The 26,724-nt window shown below is 45.3% G+C and overlaps 1 protein-coding gene across 1 annotated transcript; it reads right to left on the bottom strand.

Annotated features, from left to right (window-relative positions):
* Window positions 1-1,636: 1,636 nt before the first annotated feature.
* LOC118380701 (presenilin-1-like) lies at window positions 1,637-22,582 on the bottom strand (the record flags this gene model as incomplete). The annotated part of the gene is made up of 6 exons (XM_052515511.1): window positions 1,637-2,098; window positions 3,726-3,844; window positions 14,344-14,523; window positions 14,845-14,949; window positions 19,288-19,386; window positions 22,297-22,582. Coding segments are annotated over 6 exons (945 nt in total), but the record flags the coding sequence as incomplete, so codon positions are not given.
* Between the last annotated feature and the right edge of the window lie 4,142 nt (window positions 22,583-26,724).

Here is a 26,724-nt window from a genome sequence, read left to right on the forward strand (position 1 = left end):
CACATGGCCAGGTGCCCAACATAATCTTTACAAAAGTAAGAAAAAGAACAATCTCAAGTCATTGCTCCATGTGCAGGTTACTCTGCAGCAAAGCAACACTAGGTTTTCTGTCTCCTAGACACAGATTAAGCAAAGCCCTGGACTTAAAATAATGGTTTTAAAATGGGTGTTTTTAGTTCTAGGACTAAGCCTAATGTGTGTCCACGAAAAGAAAAGAAAAGACCCCTTAAAGAACTAGTTTGGCCTAACAGAGTTTAAATGCCAGCCATGATCAACTTTTTGCTCGTCTTGAAAGCAGAACAGAGGAAAACTCCTGGTCAAATGTATCGTCATGACGCTACGTCCCAAAAACATTTAGTTTGTTTCCACGAGGAGAAACCGACTGTTAAGACAGAACCAGGCGACACGTTGATGATTCTAGTGTGGATCATTCAACATAATCTGGTCCCAGATATGTTTGTGCTATTGTGTCAACTTCCTGTCACCCGTCGTTACGGTTGGGGTCAATTCCATTCCAAACCCAATCAAATCAAATCAAAGAGAGTAAAACTAAATTCCAATTCCGCATTCTCCTCATTGAAAAGCATTGGAGATAATTGGAATTTCGGTACACTTCCTGAACTGACTGGAATTGAAACGGAATTGAAACGGAATTTAACCCCCCACGAACTCTGCCTCCAGCAGCAACACTGTGTAAAAGAGACCTTTGTGGGGTTTCACGGTCTGAATGTCTGACTGAGTGGGGGGGAGAACAACAAACAACAAAAACGTGGAAATGAATCCTGGAATGCAGGATGAATAGCACCCTTTCCCCTAATATAGTGCACTACTTTTGACTAGAGCCCTATTGACTCTAGTGCACTATTCAGTGAAATAGGGTGCCGTTTGGAACACAGACCCAGGACGGACAAAGCAAAGCTCTTGACGAGTTCAATTCAAGAAGCACAACAATCAAAGTAGAATTATTTAAAAAAAAAACAAAAAAAAACATATTTTACCGGTATCACCAGTTCCATCACCATGTCACGTGACAGTCCATCCCGTTAGTGAGAGTGTCGAAGTCCTAAACCCCCAGATGGGTTTATTAAAAGCCACTCTGAAGTACTTTTCTCAGGAGGCCAACCAGGCTGCCTCTTCTTCGCCTCCTTTCTGGGTCGTGTGTGTGTGTGACTCCCCAAAAAACAACTACATCCTGGCTCTGTGGCAGTACCCACTGCAGTACACCTTAAACTCACCGTGACCTTTAGACGGCGTATCAATCACTTTTTTGGAAAACGAGGAAAGTATGAACAAATCAAAAGACATCATGGTTATGACCCCCCATCCCCAAAAGACATCATGGTTATGAATCCCCCCCATCCCCAAAAGACATCATGGTTATGAATCCCCCCCATCCCCAAAAGACATCATGGTTATGAATCCCCCCCACCCCAAAAGACATCATGGTTATGAACCCCCACCCCACCCCAAAAATACATCATGGTTATGAACCCCCCCCACCCCAAAAATACATCTTGGTTATGAACCCCCCACCCCCAAAAGACATCATGGTTATGAACCCACCCCCAAAAGACATCATGGTTATGACCCCCCACCCCCAAAAGACATCATGGTTATGAAACCCCCCCATCCCACCCCACCAAGCCCAGAAACAAAAAGCAGATCCAAAAACTACCACTGAACTTCAGTCAGGGGACTGGAGACGCCCCTGGTCCCCTTGTTAGAGGTCTGGCTCAGCAAAACAGGACAAAAAGGGGGAGGGAACCTACCGGATTTAGTAAAAAAAAATAAAAAAACATGTTTTCATTGCAAAAAACATTTCGCTATGTTGTGTACTAATGAATACACCCCTGGTGTTGATGATGGCAGCTCCCTAATGAATACACCCCTGGTGTTGATGATTGCAGCTCCCGTGGGGTGGCGAGAGCAGGAGAACATCCTGCTAAATGTAGAACTGGTGCAGAGCCAGCTGGTCCATAAAAGGTCTGACCAGGTTGTCTGTAGCGAAGTAGAACACCAAGCCAAAGAAGATGGAGATGGGAAGGGCAGGGAGGGCCTTCTTAAAGATGGCCAGGAGAAGAAGAGTCAAACACAGGCCCTGTGGAGAGAGGGGGAGGGGGGGGATAGAGGGGGGGATAGAGAGGGGGGAATAGAGAGAGGAGGGGATAGAGAGAGAGAGAGGGGGGGTAGAGAGAGGAGGATAGGGATAGAGAGAGAGAGAGGGGGGTAGAGAGAGAGGGGGAATAGAGAGAGGAGGGGATAGAGAGAGAGAGAGAGAGGGGGGTAGAGAGAGAGGGGGAATAGAGAGAGGAGGGGATAGAGAGAGAGAGAGAGAGGGGGGTAGAGAGAGAGGGGGAGAATAGAGGGGGTGATAGAGAGAGAGAGAGGGGAGGGAGGGATAGAGAGAGAGGGGGAATAGAGAGAGGGGGATAGAGAGAGAGAGGGGGATAGAGAGAGAGAGAGAGAGGGGGGATAGAGAGAGAGAGGGGGGATAGAGAGAGAGGGGGATAGAGAGAGAGAGGGGGCATAGAGAGAGAGAGGGGGCATAGAGAGAGAGGGGGGGCATAGAGAGAGAGGGGGCATAGAGAGAGGGGGATAGAGAGAGGGGGATAGAGAGAGAGAGAAAGGGGGATATTATTTTCCATTTTTGTACTTTCACTATTTGTACATCGTCACAACACCGTATACAGACATAATGCAGTATGATAGTAGTATAGTATAGATATAGATAGTAGTAGGATTACAGACATAATGACATTTCAAATGTCTTTATTCTTTTGGAACTTCTGTGAGTGTCATGTTTACTGTTCACTTTTGTTTATACATTTCACTTGCTTTGGCAATGCTAACATATGTTTCCCATGACAATAAAGACCTTGAATTGAATTGACAGATAGAGAGACAGCGGGAGAGAAAGAGAGAGAGAGAGCAGCCAGCCAGCCAGAGAAAGAGAGAGAGCAGCCAGCCAGAGACAGAGAGAGAGCAGCCAGACAGAGACAGAGAGAGAGCAGCCAGACAGAGAGAGCAGACAGACAGAGACAGAGAGCAGCCAGACAGAGACAGAGAGAGCAGCCAGACAGACACAGAGAGAGAGCAGCCAGACAGAGACACAGAGAGAGAGCAGCCAGACAGAGACAAAGAGAGAGAGCAGCCAGACAGAGACAGAGAGAGAGAGAGCAGCCAGACAGAGAGCAGCCAGACAGAAACAGAGAGAGAGAGCTGCCAGACAGAGTAAGAGAGAGAGCAGCCAGACAGAAACAGAGAGAGAGAGAGCTGCCAGACAGAGTAAGAGAGAGAGCAGCCAGACAGAGACAGAGAGAGAGCAGCCAGACAGAAACAGAGAGAGAGAGCAGCCAGACAGAGACAGAGAGAGAGCAGCCAGACAGAAACAGAGAGAGCGCAGCCAGACAGAAACAGAGAGCGAGAGAGCTGCCAGACAGAGACAGAGAAGCCAGACAGAGACAGAGAGCAGACAGACAGAAACAGAGAGCTGCTAGACAGAAACAGAGAGAGAGCAGACAGACAGACAGAGAGAGCAGACAGACAGAGACAGAGAGCAGCCAGACAGAGAGAAGCCAGACAGAGAGAGAGAGAGAGCAGACAGACAGAGACACAGAGCAGACAGACAGAGACAGAGAGCAGCCAGACAGAGGGAAAGCATAGCGAGGGAGTGTAACAGACCATCATAAAGAACAAGGGAATATAATGAGTAGCTGTGTACTCACGATGAGTATGGCTACGAAGCTGGCCAGGGTGGTGTTCCAGTCTCCACTAGCTGCAGCAGAGGCCTTCCCCACCAGCATGCTGTAGAAGATGAAGTCTCCGAGACCCAGCTTTACTCCCCCTGGAGAACACAACCATGTTACAACACGTTCACCGGACCCGGTAACCCTAACCCAGACCCTGTAACCATAACCCGGTAACCCTAACCCTGACCCGGTAACCCTAACCCTGACCCGGTAACCATAACCCGGTAACCCTAACCCTGACCCGGTAACCCTAACCCTGACCCGGTAACCCTAACCCTGTAACCATAACCCGGTAACCCTAACCTGGTAACCCTAACCCGGTAACCCTAACCCTGTAACCCTGACCCGGTAACCCTGTTACCCTATAACCCTGTAACCCTAACCCTATAACCCTGACCCGGTAACCCTAACCCGGTAACCCTAACCCGTTAACCCTAACCATGTAACCCGGTAACCCTGTTATCCTATAACCCTGGAACCCTAACCCAGTAACCCTAACCCTGTAACCCAGTAACCCTGTAACCCTAACCCTGTAACCCGGTAAACCTAACCCGGTAACCCTGTAACCCGGTAACCCTAACCCGGGCAACCCTAAAGCCTGTAACCCGGTAACCCTAACCCTGTAACCCGGTAACCCTGACCCGGTAACCCTGACCCGGTAACCCTGTTACCCTAACCCGGTAACCCTGTTACCCGGTAACCCTAACCCGGTAACCCTAACCATGTAACCCGGTAACCCTGTTATCCTATAACCCTGGAACCCTAACCCAGTAACCCTAACCCTGTAACCCTGTAACCCTAACTCTGTAACCCGGTAAACCTAACCCGGTAACCCTGTAACCCGGTAACCCTAACCCGGGCAACCCTAAAGCCTGTAACCCGGTAACCCTAACCCTGTAACCCGGTAACCCTGACCCGGTAACCCTGACCCGGTAACCCTGTTACCCTATAACCCTGTTACCCTATAACCCTGTTACCCTATAACCCTGTTACCCTATAACCCTATAACCCTGTTACCCTATAACCCTGTTACCCTATAACCCTATAACCCTGTTACCCTATAACCCTGTTACCCTATAACCCTGTTACCCTATAACCCTATAACCCTGTTACCCTATAACCCTGTTACCCTATAACCCTATAACCCTGTTACCCTATAACCCTGTTACCCTATAACCCTGTTACCCTGTTACCCTATAACCCTGTTACCCTATAACACTGTTACCCTATAACCCTGTTACCCTATAACCCCGTTACCCTATTACCCCGTTACCCTATAACCCTGTTGCCATATAACCCTGTTATCCTATAACCCTGTTACCCTATAAACCTATAACCCTGTTACCCTATAACCCTGTTACCCTATTACCCTGTTACCCTATAACCCTGTTACCCTATAACCCTGTTACCCTATAACACTGTTACCCTATAACCCTGTTACCCTATAACCCTGTAACCCTATAACCCTGTTACCCTATAACCCTGTTACCCTGTAACCCTGTAAACCTGTTACCCTATAACCCTGTTACCCTATAACCCTGTTACCCTGTTACCCTATTACCCTGTTACCCTATAACCCTGTTACCCTATAACCCTGTAACCCTCTTACCCTATTACCCTGTTACCCTATAACCCTGTTACCCTGTTACCCTATAACCCTGTTACCCTATAACCCTGTTACCCTATAACCCTGTTACCCTATAACCCTATTACCCTGTTACCCTATAACCCTGTTACCCTATAACCCTGTTACCCTATAACCCTATAACCCTGTTACCCTATAACCCTGTTACCCTATAACCCTGTTACCCTGTTACCCTATAACCCTGTTACCCTATAACCCTGTTACCCTATAACCCTATAACCCTGTTACCCTATAAACCTGTTACCCTATAACCCTGTTACCCTGTTACCCTGTTACCCTATAACCCTGTTACCCTATAACCCTGTTACCCTATAACCCTATAACCCTGTTACCCTATAACCCTGTTACCCTATAACCCTGTTACCCTATAACCCTGTTATCCTATAACCCTGTTACCCTATAAACCTATAACCCTGTTACCCTATAACCCTGTTACCCTATAACCCTGTTACCCTATAACCCTGTTACCCTATAACCCTGTTACCCTATAACCCTGTTACCCTATAACCCTGTTACCCTATAACCCTGTAACCCTATAACCCTGTAACCCTATAACCCCGTTACCCTATAACCCTGTAACCCTGTAACCCTGTAAACCTGTTACCCTATAACCCTGTTACCCTATAACCCTGTTACCCTATTACCCTGTTACCCTATAACCCTGTTACCCTATAACCCTGTAACCCTATTACCCTGTTACCCTATAACCCTGTTACCCTATAACCCTGTTACCCTATAACCCTGTTACCCTACAACCCTGTTACCCTACAACCCTATTACCCTGTTACCCTATAACCCTGTTACCCTATAACCCTGTTACCCTATAACCCTATAACCCTGTTACCCTATAACCCTGTTACCCTATAACCCTGTTACCCTATAACCCTATAACCCTGTTACCCTATAACCCTGTTACCCTGTTACCCTATAACCCTGTTACCCTATAACCCTGTTACCCTATAACCCTGTTACTCTATAACCCTGTTACCCTATAACCCTGTTACCCTATACCCCTGTTACCATATAACCCTGTTATCCTATAACCCTGTTACCCTATACACCTATAACCCTGTTACCCTATAACCCTGTTACCCTACAACCCTGTTACCCTATAACCCTATTACCCTAACCCTGTTACCCTATAACCCTGTTACCCTATAACCCTATTACCCTATAACCCTGTTACCCTATAACCCTATAACCCTGTTACCCTATAACCCTGTTACCCTATAACCCTGTTACCCTGATTCAACCCTATAACCCTGTTACCCTGTTACCCTATAACCCTGTTACCCTATACCCCTGTTACCCTGATTCAACCCTGTTACCCTATAACCCTGTTACCCTATAACCCCGTTACCCTATAACCCTATAACCCTGTTACCCTATAACCCCGTTAACCTATAACCCCGTTACCCTATAACCCTGTTACCCTATAACCCTGTTACCCTATAACCCTGTTACCCTATACCCCTGTTACCCTATAACCCTGTTACCCTATAACCCTGTTACCCTATAACCCTGTTACCCTGTTACCCTGATTCAACCCTGTTACCCTATAACCCTATAACCCTGTTACCCTGATTCAACCCTATAACCCTGTTACCCTGTTACCCTATAACCCTGTTACCATATAACCCCGTTACCATATAACCCCGTTACCCTATAACCCCGTTACCCTATAACCCCGTTACCCTATAACCCCGTTACCCTATAACCCTGTTACCCTATAACCCTATAACCCCGTAACCCTATACCCCTGTTACCCTGATTCAACCCTATAACCCTATAACCCCGTTACCCTATAACCCTGTTACCCTATAACCCCGTTACCCTATAACCCTGTTACCCTGTTACCCTATAACCCTGTAACCCTATAACCCTGTTACCCTGTTACCCTGTAACCCTGTAACCCTGTAAACCTGTTACCCTATAACCCTGTTACCCTATAACCCTGTTACCCTGTTACCCTATTACCCTGTTACCCTATAACCCTGTTACCCTATAACCCTGTAACCCTATTACCCTGTTACCCTATAACCCTGTTACCCTATAACCCTGTTACCATATAACCCCGTTACCCTATAACCCCGTTACCCTATAACCCCGTTACCCTATAACCCTATAACCCCGTAACCCTATACCCCTGTTACCCTGATTCAACCCTATAACCCTATAACCCCGTTACCCTATAACCCTGTTACCCTATAACCCCGTTACCCTATAACCCTGTTACCCTATACCCCTGTTACCCTATAACCATATAACCCTGTTACCCTATAACCCTGTTACCCTATAACCCTGTTACCCTATAACCCTGTTACCCTATAACCCTATAACCCTGTTACCCTATAACCCTGTAACCCTATAACCCTGTTACCCTATAACCCTGTTACCCTGTAACCCTGTAACCCTGTAAACCTGTTACCCTATAACCCTGTTACCCTATAACCCTGTTACCCTGTTACCCTATTACCCTGTTACCCTATAACCCTGTTACCATATAACCCTGTAACCCTATTACCCTGTTACCCTATAACCCTGTTACCCTGTTACCCTATAACCCTGTTACCCTATAACCCTGTTACCCTATAACCCTATTACCCTGTTACCCTATAACCCTGTTACCCTATAACCCTGTTACCCTATAACCCTATAACCCTGTTACCCTATAACCCTATAACCCTGTTACCCTATAACCCTGTTACCCTATAACCCTATAACCCTATAACCCTATAACCCTATAACCCTGTTACCCTATAACCCTATAACCCTGTTACCCTATAACCCTGTTACCCTATAACCCTGTTACCCTATAACCCTGTTACCCTATACCCCTGTTACCATATAACCCTGTTATCCTATAACCCTGTTACCCTATACACCTATAACCCTGTTACCCTATAACCCTGTTACCCTACAACCCTGTTACCCTATAACCCTATTACCCTAACCCTGTTACCCTATAACCCTGTTACCCTATAACCCTATTACCCTATAACCCTGTTACCCTATAACCCTATAACCCTGTTACCCTATAACCCTATAACCCTGTTACCCTGATTCAACCCTATAACCCTGTTACCCTATAACCCTGTTACCCTATACCCCTGTTACCCTGATTCAACCCTGTTACCCTATAACCCTGTTACCCTATAACCCCGTTACCCTATAACCCTATAACCCTGTTACCCTATAACCCCGTTAACCTATAACCCCGTTACCCTGTAACCCTGTTACCCTATAACCCTGTTACCCTATAACCCTGTTACCCTATAACCCTGTTACCCTATAACCCTATAACCCTGTTACCCTATAACCCTGTTACCCTATAACCCTGTTACCCTATAACCCTATAACCCTGTTACCCTGATTCAACCCTGTTACCCTATAACCCTATAACCCTGTTACCCTGATTCAACCCTATAACCCTGTTACCCTATAACCCTGTTACCATATAACCCCGTTACCCTATAACCCCGTTACCCTATAACCCCGTTACCCTATAACCCCGTTACCCTATAACCCTGTTACCCTATAACCCTATAACCCCGTAACCCTATACCCCTGTTACCCTGATTCAACCCTATAACCCTATAACCCCGTTACCCTATAACCCTGTTACCCTATAACCCCGTTACCCTATAACCCTGTTACCCTGTTACCCTATACCCCTGTTACCCTATAACCATATAACCCTGTTACCCTATAACCCTGTTACCCTATACCCCTGTTACCCTATAACCCTGTTACCCTATAACCCTGTTACCCTGTTACCCTATACCCCTGTTACCCTATAACCCCGTTACCCTATAACCCTATAACCCTGTTACCCTATAACCCTATAACCCTGTTACCCTATAACCCTGTTACCCTATAACCCCGTTACCCTAAAACCATATAACCCTATAACTCTGTTACCCTATAACCCCGTTACCCTATAACCCTGTTACCCTATAACCCCGTTACCCTATAACCCTGTTACCCTATAACCCCGTTACCCTATAACCCTGTTACCCTATAACCCCGTTACCCTATAACCCTGTTACCCTATAACCCCGTTACCCTATAACCCTGTTACCCTATAACCCTATAACCCCGTAACCCTATACCCCTGTTACCCTGATTCAACCCTATAACCCTATAACCCCGTTACCCTATAACCCTGTTACCCTATAACCCCGTTACCCTATAACCCTATAACCCTGTTACCCTATACCCCTGTTACCCTATACCCCTGTTACCCTATAACCATATAACCCTGTTACCCTATAACCCTGTTACCCTATAACCCTATACCCCTGTTACCCTGATTCAACCCTGTAACCATGTTATCCTATAACCCTGTTACCCTATAACCCTGTTACCCTATAACCCTGTTACCCTATAACCATATAACCCTGTTACCCTATAACCCCGTTACCCTATAACCCTGTTACCCTATAACCCCGTTACCCTATAACCCTGTTACCCTATAACCCCGTTACCCTATAACCCTGTTACCCTATAACCCCGTTACCCTATAACCCTATACCCCTGTTACCCTATAACCCTATACCCGTTACCCTATAACCCTATACCCGTTACCCTATAACCCTATAACCCTGTTACCCTATAACCCTGTTACCCTATAACCCTGTTACCCTATAACCCTGTTACCCTATAACCCTATACCCCTGTTACCCTATAACCCTGTTACCCTATAACCCTGTTACCCTATAACCCTGTTACCCTATAACCCTATACCCCTGTTACCCTATAACCCTATACCCGTTACCCTATAACCCTGTTACCATATAACCCTGTTACCCTATAACCCTATACCCGTTACCCTATAACCCTATACCCCTGTTACCCTATAACCCTGTTACCCTATACCCCTGTTACCCTATAACCATATAACCCTGTTACCCTATAACCCTGTTACCCTGTTACCCTATACCCCTGTTACCCTATAACCCTATAACCCTGTTACCCTATAACCCTATAACCCCGTTACCCTATAACCCTATAACCCTGTTACCCTATAACCCTGTTACCCTATAACCCTATAACCCTGTTACCCTATAACCCTGTTACCCTATACCCCTGTTACCCTGTTACCCTATACCCCTGTTACCCTATAACCCGTTACCCTATAACCCTATAACCCTGTTACCCTATAACCCTGTTACCCTATACCCCTGTTACCCTATAACCCTGTTACCCTATAACCCTGTTACCCTATAACCCTATAACCCGTTACCCTATAACCCTATAACCCTGTTACAATATCCGAAAACATTCACAATACCTTCGACACACAGAGCCTTCAGAAACGTTGATTGGATTCAAAAAAATTGGATTCAATAGAGATTGTTTTGTCACTGATCTACACACAATGCCCCATAATGTCAAAGTGGAATTATGTTTTTAGATTTTTTTTTACAAATGAATTCAAAATGAAAAGCTGCTATGTCTTGAATACATTTTTTAACCCCTTTGTCATGGCCTAAATAAGTTCAGGAGAAACATTTTGCAAGTCACATAAATTGCATAGACTCACTCTGTGTGCAATAATAGTGTTTAACATGATTTTTGAGTGACTACCTCATCTCTGTACCCCACACATACAATTATCTGTAAGTTCCCTCAGTCGAGCTGTGAATTAAAAAACAAACAGAGTCAACCAAAGTCCAGGGAGGTTTTCCAATGCCTCGCATAGAAGGGCACCTATAAAATAAAAAAATATAAAATAAAATAAAAAATAAAATAAGCAAACATTGAATATCCCTTTGAGCACGGTGAAGTTATTGATTACACTTTGAATGGTGTATCAATACACCCAGTCAATACAAATATACAGGCATCCTTCCTAACTCAGTTGCTGGAGAGGAAGGAAACGTCTTAGACATTTCACCATGAGGCCAATGGGCACTTAAAAACAGTTACAGAGACTCACCCAGAAAGACTCACAGCTATAATCACTCTTAGAGACTCACCCAGAAAGACTCACAGCTGTAATCACTCTTAGAGACTCACCCAGAAAGACTCACAGCTATAATCACTCTTAGAGACTCACCCAGAAAGACTCACAGCTGTAATCACTCTTAGAGACTCACCCAGAAAGACTCACAGCTCTTAGAGACTCACCCAGAAAGACTCACAGCTCTTAGAGACTCACCCAGAAAGACTTACAGCTGTAATCACTCTTAGAGACTCACCCAGAAAGACTCACAGCTGTAATCACTCTTAGAGACTCACCCAGAAAGACTCACAGCTCTTAGAGACTCACCCAGAAAGACTCACAGCTCTTAGAGACTTGCCCAGAAAGACTCACAGCTGTAATCACTCTTAGAGACTTACCCAGAAAGACTCACAGCTCTTAGAGACTTGCCCAGAAAGACTCACAGCTGTAATCACTCTTAGAGACTCACCCAGAAAGACTCACAGCTGTAAACACTGTCTAAGGTGATTCCAACAAGTATTGCCTAAGAGGCTTGAATACTTATGTAATCAAGATAGTGTTTTATTTTTCATATATATTTCTTTACAAAAAGGTTATAATTTTTCTTCCACTTTGATATGAGTATTTTGTGTAGATCGTTGACAAAAAAAAAAAGTACAATACAAAAATATAAAGTCCAGGGGTATGAATACTTTCTGAAGGTACTGTATGTGAGAATGCTGTTGATTGGCTACAGCTCAGCGTTCAACACCACAGTGCCCTCCCAGCTCATCACTAAGCTAAGGACCCTGTGAACACCACCCTCTGCAAATGGATCCTGGACTTTAACGGGCTGCCCCCAGGTGGTGAGGGAAGGCAACAAAACATTCACCACGCTGATCGTCAACACGGGGGCCCCTCAGGGGTGCGTGCTTAGTCCCCTCCTGTACTCCTTGTTCACCCATGACAGTGTGGCCAAGCACGACTCCAAAACACACCATTAAGTTTGTTGACGACACGACGGTGGTTGGTTTGATCACCGACGACGATGAGGGAGGAGGTCAGTGACTTGTAAGTGTAGTGCCAGGACAACAACCTCTCCTTCAACATCAGCAAGACAAAGTTGTTTGTGGACTACAGGAAATGGAGGTACGAGCGCGCCCCCCCACCCCCCTCCTCCAGTACTGGTACCCCCTGCACATTGACTCAGTACTGGTACCCCCTGTATATTGTCTCAGTACCGGTACCCATTTAACATACATTTAAGTCATTTAGCAGACGCTCTTATCCAGAGCGACTTACAAATTGGTGCATTAACCTTATGACATCCAGTGGAACAGGTACCCCCTGTATATTGACTCAGTACTGGTACCCCCTGCATGGTACCCCCTGTATATTGACTCAGTACTGGTACCCCCTGCATGGTACCCCCTGTATATTGACTCAGTACTGGTACCCCCTGTATATTGACTCAGTACCGGTACCCCCTGTATATTGACTCAGTACTGGTACCCCCTGTATATTGACTCAGTACTGGTACCCCCTGTATATTGTCTCAGTACTGGTACCCCCTGTATATTGACTCAGTACTGGTACCCCCTGCACATTGACTCAGCACCGGTACCCCCTGTATATCGACTCAGTACCGGTACCCCCTGTATATCGACTCAGTACCGGTACCCCCTGTATATTGACTCAGTACCAGTACCCCCTGCACATTGACTCAGTACTGGTACCCCCTGCACATTGACTCAGCACCGGTACCCCCTGTATATTGACTCAGTACTGGTACCCCCTGCACATCGACTCAGCATCGGTACCCCCTGTATATTGACTCAGTACTGGTACCCCCTGTATATTGACTCAGTACCAGTACCCCCTGCACATTGACTCAGTACTGGTACCCCCTGCACATTGACTCAGCACCGGTACCCCCTGTATATTGACTCAGTACTGGTACCCCCTGTATATTGACTCAATTATCATTACTCATAGGTGTATTTATTCCTTGTGTTATAGAAAAATATGTTTTTTTCTTCTCTATAATGTTGGGAAGGGCATAAGTAAGCATTTTGTTGTTATGCCGGGGTGTACACTGCACCGCTATTAAAATCCTAACTTCGCTGAGCCTCACATTTAAAACAACAGCCTTTGACTCTCTACGATCTGGCACACACTACCAATATTCTGATATGGTGTAATTAGCTAGAACAGACTGTAACTCAAAGCTGCCTCCTAAAAATGTTCACTCACGCTTGCCATACAGAATTGAATAACATGTAGTTTGAGTTATTAAAGGACTGGTGAACTTCAGAGCTGTAAATATTTTTACACTTTGGTTAAAAAGGCGAGTAGAAACACATACTAGTAGTCGTCATGGCGATGTGAAACAACGTTGTCATGACGCTGGCTTCTTCTCTGGCGAGCTCTCATTGGCTACGGCTGATGACCGTTCTCAAAGCTTGTCGTTGCACATCTCACACTTCAACAGCATCGCAGATTTTGTGCCGGTCATTTTAATTAATTAATTAATTATTATTATTATATTTTTTTTAAATATCAGGACATCGGACTGCTCAAAGATGGGATCGGTAGTCCTCAGATTGCGTCTCTGGACCGCTCACATTAAACGAGCGTTGGTAACGGCCGTGCGCCCTGATTAGGAAACGACATGGCGATTGTTTTAACAAAATGGCACGGGGATTGTTTTAAGGAAATGGCCTACGGGGATTGTTTTAACGAAATGGCACGGGGATTGTTTTAACGAAATGGCACGGGGATTGTTTTAACGAAATGGCACGGGGATTGTTTTAATGAAATGGCACGGGGATTGTTTTAACGAAATGGCACGGGAATTGTTTTAACAAAATGGCACGGGGATTGTTTTAACGAAATGGCACGGGGATTGTTTTAACGAAATGGCACAGGGATTGTTTTAACGAAATGGCACAGGGGATTGTTTTAACGAAAACGTGACAAATACAATTATATATTTTTTTATTACTGTTCAGTTCTGTACTCACTCTCCTCGTCATCATCGTCCATTACGGGTGGTCTGGCAGAGGGGAGTTGCTGGATCTCCCGTCGGGTCTCGTCTGTGGACTGAAGGGGTCCCAGCTGATGCTCCTGATGCCCCATCCAGTTAGGGGTGAACCCTCCATCATCCTCCGGGGGGCTGAGAGGGGCCGGGCCTAGGGCCAGGGCTGGGGGGCATGGAGAAGTCAAATATTATACATGAGGGGGCGGTGAGCCCAGGGCTAGATAGGGCTGCTGCAGGGGCGGGAGAGAAGAATTCAGATGTTCTTAAAAACCACTGTAGATGCCATAAAAAGAGGCATGTTTTGGTGTTCAATTGTGGCCTAGAGATGGAGGAGCTGCTGATGGGAGGGTAGAAGATAATTATGATATTACAAAAACACTTAAGAAAATAATCATCATTTTGGGGTGCAAGCGAGGCCAGGGCCTAAAGGAGGCTAAAGGAGAAGGTAGAGAGGAATTGAAACGACCAGACACTACAGACTCACATTGACTCTCGACCTGAGTGATGGGGGCCTCTGTTGAGTTCTTCCTGGTCATTGGTCTGTGTCCGAGGCCAGTGTCTGCCATGTTGACCAGCCACACCATGGTCGCTGGGGAGGGAGGGACAGGATGGTACAGTAGACATCACATTACTCGGCAGCTATGGGCATTCATGTTTAAGGCAAGCAACAACAACAACATCTTAACTGTATACCAGATTCACTGCCTGTCTGAAAGCATGTGCTCGCTAGTGAAAACATATAGCATAGATAATACTAACAGGCAACACATGAGTTTTCAATCAATGACATATCAATCAACATATCATAATACCATATCATAGTACCATATCATAATACCATATCATAATACCATATCATAGTACCATATCATAGTACCATATCATAATACCATAACATAATACCATACCATAATACCATATCATAGTACCATATCATAATACCATATCATAGTACCATATCATAATACCATATCATAGTACCATATCATAATACCATATCATAATACCATATCATAATACCATATCATAGTACCATATCATAGTACCATATCATAATACCATATCATAATATCATAACATAATACCATATCATAGTACCATATCATAATACCATATCATAATACCATATCATAATACCATATCATAATACCATATCATAATACCATATCATAGTACCATATCATAATACCATATCATAGTACCATATCATAATACCATAATACCATATCATAATACCATAATACCATATCATAATATCATAATACCATATCATAATACCATATCATAATACCATAATACCATATCATAATACCATATCATAATACCATAATACCATATCATAATATCATAATACCATATCATAATACCATAGCATAATACCATATCATAATATCATAATACCATATCATAATACCATATCATAATACCATAATACCATATCATAATACCATATCATAATACCATATCATAATACCATATCATAATACCATATCATAATACCATATCATAATACCATAGCATAATACCATATCATAATATCATAATACCATATCATAATACCATATCATAATACCATAATACCATATCATAGTACCATATCATAATACCATATCATAATACCATATCATAATACCATATCATAATACCATATCAAAGTACCATATCATAATACCATATCATAATACCATAATACCATATCATAATACCATAATACCATATCATAATATCATAATACCATATCATAATACCATATCATAATACCATAATACCATATCATAATACCATATCATAATACCATAATACCATATCATAATATCATAATACCATATCATAATACCATAGCATAATACCATATCATAATATCATAATACCATATCATAATACCATATCATAATACCATATCATAGTACCATATCATAGTACCATATCATAGTACCATATCATAATACCATACCATAATACCATATCATAATACCATATCATAGTACCATATCATAGTACCATATCATAATACCATATCATAATACCATATCATAATACCATGTCATAGTACCATATCATAATACCATATCATAGTACCATAATACCATATCATAATACCATACCATAATACCATGTCATAGTACCATATCATAATACCATATCATAGTACCATAATACCATATCATAATACCATATCATAATACCATGTCATAGTACCATATCATAGTACCATAATACCATATCATAATACCATATCATAGTACCATATCATAATACCATGTCATAGTACCGTATCATAATACCATATCATAATACCATATCTTAGTACCATAATACCATATCATAATACCATAATACCATATCATAATACCATATCATAATACCATATCATAGTACCATAATACCATATCATAATATCATAATACCATATCATAATACCATATCATAATACCATATCATAATACCATATCATAATACTATATCATAGTACCATATCATAGTACCATAATACCATATCATAGTACCATATCATAATACCATATCATAGTACCATATCATAGTACCATATCATAATACCATATCATAATACTATATCATAGTACCATATCATAGTACCATATCATAATACCATAATACCATATCATAATATCATAATACCATATCATAATACCATATCATAATACCATATCATAGTACCATATCATAGTACCATATCATAATACCATACCATAATACCATATCATAGTACCATATCATAGTACCATATCATAGTACCATATCATAGTACCATATCATAATACCATGTCATAGTACCATATCATAATACCATATCATAGTACCATAATACCATATCATAATACCATACCATAATACCATGTCATAGTACCATATCATAATACCATATCATAGTACCATAATACCATATCATAATACCATATCATAATACCATATCATAATAACATGTCATAGTACCATATCATAGTACCATAATACCATATCATAATACCATATCATAGTACCATATCATAATACCATGTCATAGTACCGTATCATAATACCATATCATAATACCATATCTTAGTACCATAATACCATATCATAATACCATAATACCATATCATAATACCATATCATAATACCATGTCATAATACCATATCATAGTACCATAATACCATATCATAATATCATAATACCATATCATAATAACATATCATAATACCATATCATAATACCATATCATAGTACCATATCATAATACCATATCATAGTATCATAATACCATATCATAATACCATATCATAATACCATATCATAGTACCATATCATAATACCATACCATAATACCATAGCTTTACACCACTCCAGCCGGCATTGCGCATGGTGATCTGAGGCTTGTGTGCGGCTGCTCGGCCATGGAAAACCATTTCATGAAGCTCCCGACTAAGTTATTGCTTCCAGAGGCAGTTTGTAACTCAGTAGTGAGTGTTGCAACCGAGGATTGACAATATTTATGCGCTACGCGCTTCAGCGGTTCCGTTCTGTGAGCGTGTGTGGTCTACCACTTCTCGACTGAGCCGTTGTTGCTCCTAGACATTTCCACTTCACAATAACATCACTTACAGTTGACCGGAGAGCAGCTCCAGCAGGGCAGACATTTGACAAACTGACTTGTTGGAAAGGTGACATCCTATGACGATGCTACGTTGAAAGTCACTGAGCTCTTCAGTAAGGGCCATTCTACTGCCAATGTTTGTCCATGGAGATTGCATGGCTGTGTGCTCGATTTTCTAACCCCCGTCAGTAACGGGTGTGGCCAAAATAGCAGAATTCGCTCATTTGAAGGGGTGTCCACATACTTTTGTATATATAGTGTACTCCATAAATGTTTTTAAACTGGAACCGGTTGCGGATCTTCAGACGACTCGTGAGCCGTCCTAGAGCAAAACTACTCACATGTACGTTTTAGTGAGGGTCTCACCTTTCCACAGAGGGGTCATGTTAGAGTGGAGGCCAAATTGTTCGGTTGCTACAGACAGAAGGTGGCAGAAGAGGCTGTACAAAATACCAGCAACAGTGTGTGAAAACCTTGTGAAGACTTACAGAAAACGTTTGACCTCTGTCATTGCCAACAAAGGGTATATAACAAAGTATTGAGATAAACTTTTGTAGGTGACCAAATACTTATTTTCCACCATAATTTGCTAATAAATTCATTAAAATCCTACAATGTGATTTTTTGGATTTTTCTCATTTTGTCAGTCATAGTTGAAGTGTACCTACGATGAAAATTACAGGCCTCTCTCATCTTTTAAAGTGGGAGAACTTGCACAATTGGTGGCTGACTAAATACTTTTTTTGCCCCACTGTACAGACAGACGGTGGCAGAAGAGGCTGTACAAACTTCAGACGAGTCTTGTGACGCTTTTGTGGGGGGTCGTAGGTCAAAAGGGAGAACACCATCGTGCTTGTGAGGGTGACCTTTCCATAATAGTATGTAGGCCAAACCGTTTGTGAGTGAGATCCCAAAAATCACATTTCACCGCAGATGTAGGTAGGGCGACATTAAACTGACAGGGATTTCTTTACCATGCTAATAACGTTTCTGCGGGTGGCTCGAACATCGACTCATGGATCGTGTGCAATTCAGAGGGTGAATAGGCAAGAAAAAATATATAAGTGCCTTTGAACAGGGGTATGGTAGTAGGTGCCAGGCGCACCGGTTTGAGTCAAGAACTGCAACGCTGCTGGGTTTTTCCACACAACCGTTTCCTATGTGTATCAAGAACGGCCCTCCACCCAAAGGACATCGAGCCAAACTGACACAATCATAGCTTTCACCTGGTCAGTCTACGCCATGGAACCACCAGGTGTTCCTAATGTTTTGTCCACTCGGTGTATATGTAATACAGGTGTTGATGTACGAGGGGTGACGGTGCGTCTTACAGGAGTAGATGAGAGCAGGGAAGATGGGTTCGTTCCTCTCCTGGGCTGTCTCCACTAGGATACGTAGAGGACCTTTGGGGCAGAGCACTGCTAGCAGATCTATGGAGGGAGAAACAGGGGTTGCATTCATTAGGGCACCTCTAGCAGATCTATGGAGGGAGAAACAGGGGTCGTATTCATTAGGGCACCTCTAGCAGATCTATGGAGGGAGAAACAGGGGTCGTATTCATTAGGGCACCTCTAGCAGATCTATGGAGGGAGAAACAGGGGTCGTATTCATTAGGGCACCTCTAGCAGATCTATGGAGGGAGAAACAGGGGTCGTATTCATTAGGGCACCTCTAGCAGATCTATGGAGGGAGAAACAGGGGTCGTATTCATTAGGGCACCTCTAGCAGATCTATGGAGGGAGAAACAGGGGTCGTATTCATTAGGGCACCTCTAGCAGATCTATGGAGGGAGAAACAGGGGTCGTATTCATCAGGGCACCTCTAGCAGATCTATGGAGGGAGAAACAGGGGTTGCATTCATTAGGGCACCTCTAGCAGATCTATGGAGGGAGAAACAGGGGTTGCATTCATCAGGGCACCTCTAGCAGATCTATGGAGGGAGAAACAGGGGCTGCATTCATTAGGGCACCTCGTGGCAAAATGTTTTGTAACAGAAAATGTAAACAGGCATTTGTTATTGTACAGTTCAGATAACACACTGAAACAAGGAGAAGCTTTCTTCCATTTGGTGCCTAATGAATATGACGCAGAGCTTTGAGTCAGGACAAAATAGTGTTGGAGACAGAACAGAGGGTGCTTTGAGAGAGAGAGACCAATAGAAATGTTAAAGAATGTCTGAGACTGACTGGGTGTAAACTCTTTATCAACACCAACTAAAAGGGAGAACACAGATGGAATCAGGACAAGTAGTGTTGGACCCAAAACACAAGGCTCTTTGGGACCGAGACCAAGTAAAAAATATTTTATCTGATTTAAAAGACATTTCTGAGGCTGGGTAGGTGAAAACTCTGACCACCAGCACTGTTACCCCCACCAAACCAACATGGACCACCTTTACCCCCACCAAACCAACCCAAAACAGACCACTGTTACCCCCACCAACCCAAAACAGACCACAGTTACCCCCACCAACCCAAAAACAGACCACAGTTACCCCCACCAAACCTAAACCGACCACTGTTACCCCCACCAAACCAAAACAGAACACAGTTACCCCCACCAACCCAAAACAGACCACTGTTACCCCCACCAAACCAAAACAGACCACTGTTACCCCCACCAACCCAAAACAGACCACTGTTACCCCCACCAACCCAAAACAGACCATTGTTACCCCCACCAACCCAAAACAGACCACTGTTACCCCCACCAACCCAAAACAGACCACTGTTACCCCCACCAACCCAAAACAGACCACTGTTACCCCCACCAACCCAAAACAGACCACTGTTACCCCCACCAAACCAACATGGACCACCTTTACCCCCACCAACCCAAAACAGACCACTGTTACCCCCAACAACCCAAAACAGACCACTGTTACCCCCAACAACCCAAAACAGACCACTGTTACCCCCACCAACCCAAAACAGACCACTGTTACCCCCACCAACCCAAAACAGACCACTGTTACCCACACCAACCCAAAACAGACCACTGTTACCCCCACCAAAACTAAACCGACCACTGTTCTACCTCAAGCAAAACACTTTTAGGTTAAATAAATCTACAATGACCACTATTCTGTCGTGGCCGTTATTCTCCGACAGTGGTTGTGTCCCAACTGGCACCCTATTCCCTATATAGTGCACTACTTTAGACCAGAGCCCTATTCCCTATATAGTGCACTACTTTAGACCAGAGCCCTATTCCCTATATAGTGCACTACTTTAGACCAGAGCCCTATTCCCTATATAGTGCACTACTTTAGACCAGAGCCCTATTCCCTATATAGTACACTACTTTAGACCAGAGCCCTATTCCCTATATAGTGCACTACTTTAGACCAGAGCCCTATTCCCTATATAGTACACTACTTTAGACCAGAGCCCTATTCCCTATATAGTACACTACTTTAGACCAGAGCCCTATTCCCTATATAGTGCACTACTTTAGACCAGATCCCTATTCCCTATATAGTACACTACTTTAGACCAGGGCCCTATTCCCTATATAGTGGTACTACTTTAGACCAGAGCCCTATTCCCTATATAGCCCACTACTTTAGACCAGAGCCCTATTCCCTATATAGTGAACTACTTTAGACCAGAGCCCTATTCCCTATATAGTGCACTACTTTAGACCAGAGCCCTATTCTCTATATATAGTGCACTACTTTAGACCAGAGGCCTATTCCCTATATAGTGCACTACTTTAGACCAGAGCCCTATGGTGCCTGGTCAGAAGTAGTGCACTAGATAGGGAATAGGGGGCCATTTGGGAGTACGCTTCGGGAAGGGGCAGCTTTAAGAGGAAATCTGGTCCTATCTAAGGTTGTCTAAATTAAGAATGTCTTAACCTCAGCTGTCATGACTTTCTCTACCCCCCTCCCCCTCGCCTACTTCCTGTCTCAGATGGGTGTTTCCTGTTTGTCGACCAGTCAGATCCTTCCTTTCAACAACAACAACGGTCAGGAAATCTCGTCTGAAGAGGACTTGAGATCGATAGAGAGCAGTAAAACAAATAGAGCAACTAGAGAGATAGGTCATCTTCACCAAGAGAAACATGGGGGAGGGGTTGTGTCCCTATCTCCTTTGTCCCGAAGTGTACACTCATTCACTACATTCCACATGTCTAAAACTATTGTATCGGTAGAGGCATGGGCAAGAGGGAGTTTTCCACCAGGTTTCTTAGACCAGTCTTTTCCTTTCGAGTCAAAGAAGGGAAGTGAACAAGTGTACACTTCGGACAGAAGAGGAGAGATAATTGGGAACGTGGCTACAGTCTCACAGTGAGAGAGCTGTATCACAAAGCCAAAGACTCAAGCCGGGAAGTCTCACCATAGACAGATATAACGGCCAGGATGAGCCAGGCGGTCCACTCAGGAAGGTACTTGATGAAGACCAGAGCCATGAGAGCAGAGATCATGATGAGGTAGGCCTGCTGCAGACGGAGAGGCCCCTTCCAGTGGATGCAGATCATCCCTACCACCCCGAAGTTCCAGACGATCACAGCCAAGGTGATCCAGTCCATCGCCACGTTGTACGTCTTGAACACTTCTCTGGGGGAGGACAAGAGTCTGTTACGTTTAGGAGGACGGAGGACAGAGGACAGGGGGAGGACAAGAGTCTGTTACGTTTAGGAGGACGGAGGACAGGGGACAGGGGGAGGACAAGAGTCTGTTACGTTTAGGAGGACAGAGGACAGGGGACAGAGGGAGGACAAGAGTCTGTTACGTTTAGGAGGACGGAGGACAGGGGACAGGGGGAGGACAAGAGTCTGTTATGTTTAGGAGGACGGAGGACAGAGGACAGGGGGAGGACAAGAGTCTGTTACGTTTAGGAGGACAGAGGACAGGGGGAGGACAAGAGTCTGTTACGTTTAGGAGGACGGAGGACAGAGGACAGGGGGAGGACAAGAGTCTGTTACGTTTAGGAGGACGGAGGACAGGGGACAGAGGGAGGACAAGAGTCTGTTACGTTTAGGAGGACAGAGGACAGAGGGAGGACAAGAGTCTGTTACGTTTAGGAGGACGGAGGACAGAGGACAGGGGGAGGACAAGAGTCTGTTACGTTTAGGAGGACGGAGGACAGAGGACAGGGGGAGGACAAGAGTCTGTTACGTTTAGGAGGACAGAGGACAGAGGACAGGGGGAGGACAAGAGTCTGTTACGTTTAGGAGGACGGAGGACAGAGGGAGGACAAGAGTCTGTTACGTTTAGGAGGATAGAGGACAGGGGACAGGGGGAGGACAAGAGTCTGTTACGTTTAGGAGGACAGAGGACAGGGGGAGGACAAGAGTCTGTTACGTTTAGGAGGACAGAGGACAGGGGGAGGACAAGAGTCTGTTACGTTTAGGAGGACAGAGGACAGAGGGCGGACAAGAGTCTGTTACGTTTAGGAGGACGGAGGACAGAGGACAGGGGGAGGACAAGAGTCTGTTACGTTTAGGAGGACGGAGGACAGGGGGAGGACAAGAGTCTGTTACGTTTAGGAGGACGGAGGACAGGGGGAGGACAAGAGTCTGTTACGTTTAGGAGGACGGAGGACAGGGGGAGGACAAGAGTCTGTTACGTTTAGGAGGATAGAGGACAGAGGACAGGGGGAGGACAAGAGTCTGTTACGTTTAGGAGGACGGAGGACAGAGGACAGGGGGAGGACAAGAGTCTGTTACATTTAGGAGGACAGAGGACAGAGGACAGGGGAGGACAAGAGTCTGTTACGTTTAGGAGGACAGAGGACAGGGGGAGGACAAGAGTCTGTTACGTTTAGGAGGACGGAGGACAGAGGACAGGGGGAGGACAAGAGTCTGTTACGTTTAGGAGGACGGAGGACAGAGGACAGGGGAGGACAAGAGTCAAGAGTCTGTTACGTTTTAGGAGGACAGAGGACAGAGGACAGGGGAGGACAAGAGTCTGTTACGTTTAGGAGGACGGAGGACAGAGGGGGGAGGACAAGAGTCTGTTACGTTTAGACAAGAGGACAGAGGACAGAGGAGGGGGAGGACAAGAGTCTGTTACGTTTAGGAGGACAGAGGACAGGGGAGGACAAGAGTCTGTTACGTTTAGGAGGACAGAGGACAGAGGGAGGACAAGAGTCTGTTATGTTTAGGAGGACGGACAGGACAGAGGACATTAGAGGACGGAGGGGAGGATAGAGGACGTTTAGGAGGACAGAGGACAGGGGGAGGACAAGAGTCTGTTACGTTTAGGAGGACAGAGGACAGAGGACAGAGGAGGACAAGAGTCTGTCAGGAGGACGTTTAGGAGGACAGAGGGAGGACAAGAGTCTGTTACGTTTAGGAGGACGGAGGACAGAGGACAGGAGGACAAGAGTCTGTTACGTTTAGGAGGACAGAGGACAGAGGAGGACAAGAGTCTGTTACGTTTAGGAGGACAGAGGACAGGAGGAGGACAAGAGTCTGTTACGTAGGAGGACAGAGGACAGGGGAGGACGGAGGACAGGACAGGGGAGGACAAGAGTCTGTTACGTTTAGGAGTCTGACGGAGGACAGAGGACAGGGGAGGACAAGAGTCTGTTACGTTTAGGAGGATGGAGGACAGAGGGAGGACAAGAGTCTGTTACGTTTAGGAGGACAGAGGACAGAGGGGGAGGACAAGAGTCTGTTACGTTTAGGAGGACAAGAGTCGGAGGACAGAGGACAGGGGAGGACAAGAGTCTGTTACGTTTAGGAGGACAGAGGACAGGAGGACAGAGGGGAGGACAAGAGTCTGTTTACGTTTAGGAGGACAGAGGACAGAGGGACAGGGCGGACAAGAGTCTGTTACGTTTAGGAGGACGGATGACAGGGGGAGGACAAGAGTCTGTTACGTTTAGGAGGACGGAGGACAGGGGGAGGACAAGAGTCTGTTACGTTTAGGAGGACAGAGGACAGGGGGAGGACAAGAGTCTGTTACGTTTAGGAGGACAGAGGACAGAGGGCGGACAAGAGTCTGTTACGTTTAGGAGGACAGAGGACAGGGGACAGGGGGAGGACAAGAGTCTGTTACGTTTAGGAGGACGGAGGACAGAGGGAGGACAAGAGTCTGTTACGTTTAGGAGGACAGAGGACAGGGGACAGGGGGAGGACAAGAGTCTGTTACGTTTAGGAGGACGGAGGACAGGGGAGGACAAGAGTCTGTTACGTTTAGGAGGACAGAGGACAGAGGGAGGACAAGAGTCTGTTACGTTTAGGAGGACGGTTTAGGACAGAGGACAGGGGAGGACAAGAGTCTGTTACGTTTAGGAGGACAGAGGACAGAGGACAGGGGAGGAGTCTGTTACGTTTAGAGGACAGAGGACAGGGGGAGGACAAGAGTCTGTTACGTTTAGGAGAGGACAGGGGAGGACAAGAGTCTGTTACGTTTAGGAGGACGGAGGACAGGGGAGGACAAGAGTCTGTTACGTTTAGGAGGACAGAGGACAGAGGACAGGAGGACAAGAGTCTAGTTACGTTTAGGAGGACGGAGGACAGAGGACAGGGGAGGACAAGAGTCTGTTACGTTTAGGAGGACAGAGGACAGGGGGAGGACAAGAGTCTGTTACGTTTAGAGGACAGGGGGAGGACAAGAGGACGTTTAGGAGGAGAGGACAGGGAGGACAAGAGTCTGTTACGTTTAGACAGAGGACGGAGGACAGAGGACAGGGGGAGGACAAGAGTCTGTTACGTTTAGGAGGACAGAGGACAGAGGACAGGGGAGGACAAGAGTCTGTTACGTTTAGGGAGGACAGAGGACAGGGGAGGACAAGAGTCTGTTACGTTTAGGAGGACAGAGGACAGGGGGAGGACAAGAGGTTACAGGAGGACAGGGGAGGACAAGAGTCTGTTACCTTTAGGAGGACAGAGGACAGAGGACAGGGGGAGGACAAGAGTCTGTTACGTTTAGGAGGACAGAGGACAGAGGGAGGACAAGAGTCTGTTACGTTTAGGAGGACGGAGGACAGAGGGAGGACAAGAGTCTGTTACGTTTAGGAGGACAGAGGACAGAGGGAGGACAAGAGTCTGTTACGTTTAGGAGGACAGAGGACAGAGGGAGGACAAGAGTCTGTTACGTTTAGGAGGACGGAGGACAGAGAGACAGGGGGAGGACAAGAGTCTGTTACGTTTAGGAGGACAGAGGACAGAGGGAGGACAAGAGTCTGTTACGTTTAGGAGGACGGAGGACAGAGGGAGGACAAGAGTCTGTTACGTTTAGGAGGACGGAGGACAGAGGGAGGACAAGAGTCTGTTACGTTTAGGAGGACAGAGGACAGGGGGAGGACAAGAGTCTGTTACGTTTAGGAGGACGGAGGACAGAGGACAGGGGGAGGACAAGAGTCTGTTACGTTTAGGAGGACAGAGGACAGAGGACAGGGGGAGGACAAGAGTCTGTTACGTTTAGGAGGACAGAGGACAGAGGGCGGACAAGAGTCTGTTACGTTTAGGAGGACGGATGACAGGGGGAGGACAAGAGTCTGTTACGTTTAGGAGGACGGAGGACAGGGGGAGGACAAGAGTCTGTTACGTTTAGGACAAGAGGACATTTAGAGGAGAGGACAGGGGAGGACAAGAGTCTGTTACGTTTAGGAGGACAGAGGACAGAGGGAGGACAAGAGTCTGTTACGTTTAGGAGGAGGAGGACAGAGGACAGGGGGAGGACAAGAGTCTGTTACGTTTAGGAGGACAGAGGACAGAGGGAGGACAAGAGTCTGTTACGTTTAGGAGGACAGAGGACAGGGGAGGACAAGAGTCTGTTACGTTTAGGAGGACAGAGGACAGAGGGAGGACAA

This window comes from Oncorhynchus keta, unplaced genomic scaffold, assembly GCF_023373465.1.
Source record: "Oncorhynchus keta strain PuntledgeMale-10-30-2019 unplaced genomic scaffold, Oket_V2 Un_scaffold_28244_pilon_pilon, whole genome shotgun sequence".
NCBI classification, from domain to species: domain Eukaryota; kingdom Metazoa; phylum Chordata; class Actinopteri; order Salmoniformes; family Salmonidae; genus Oncorhynchus; species Oncorhynchus keta.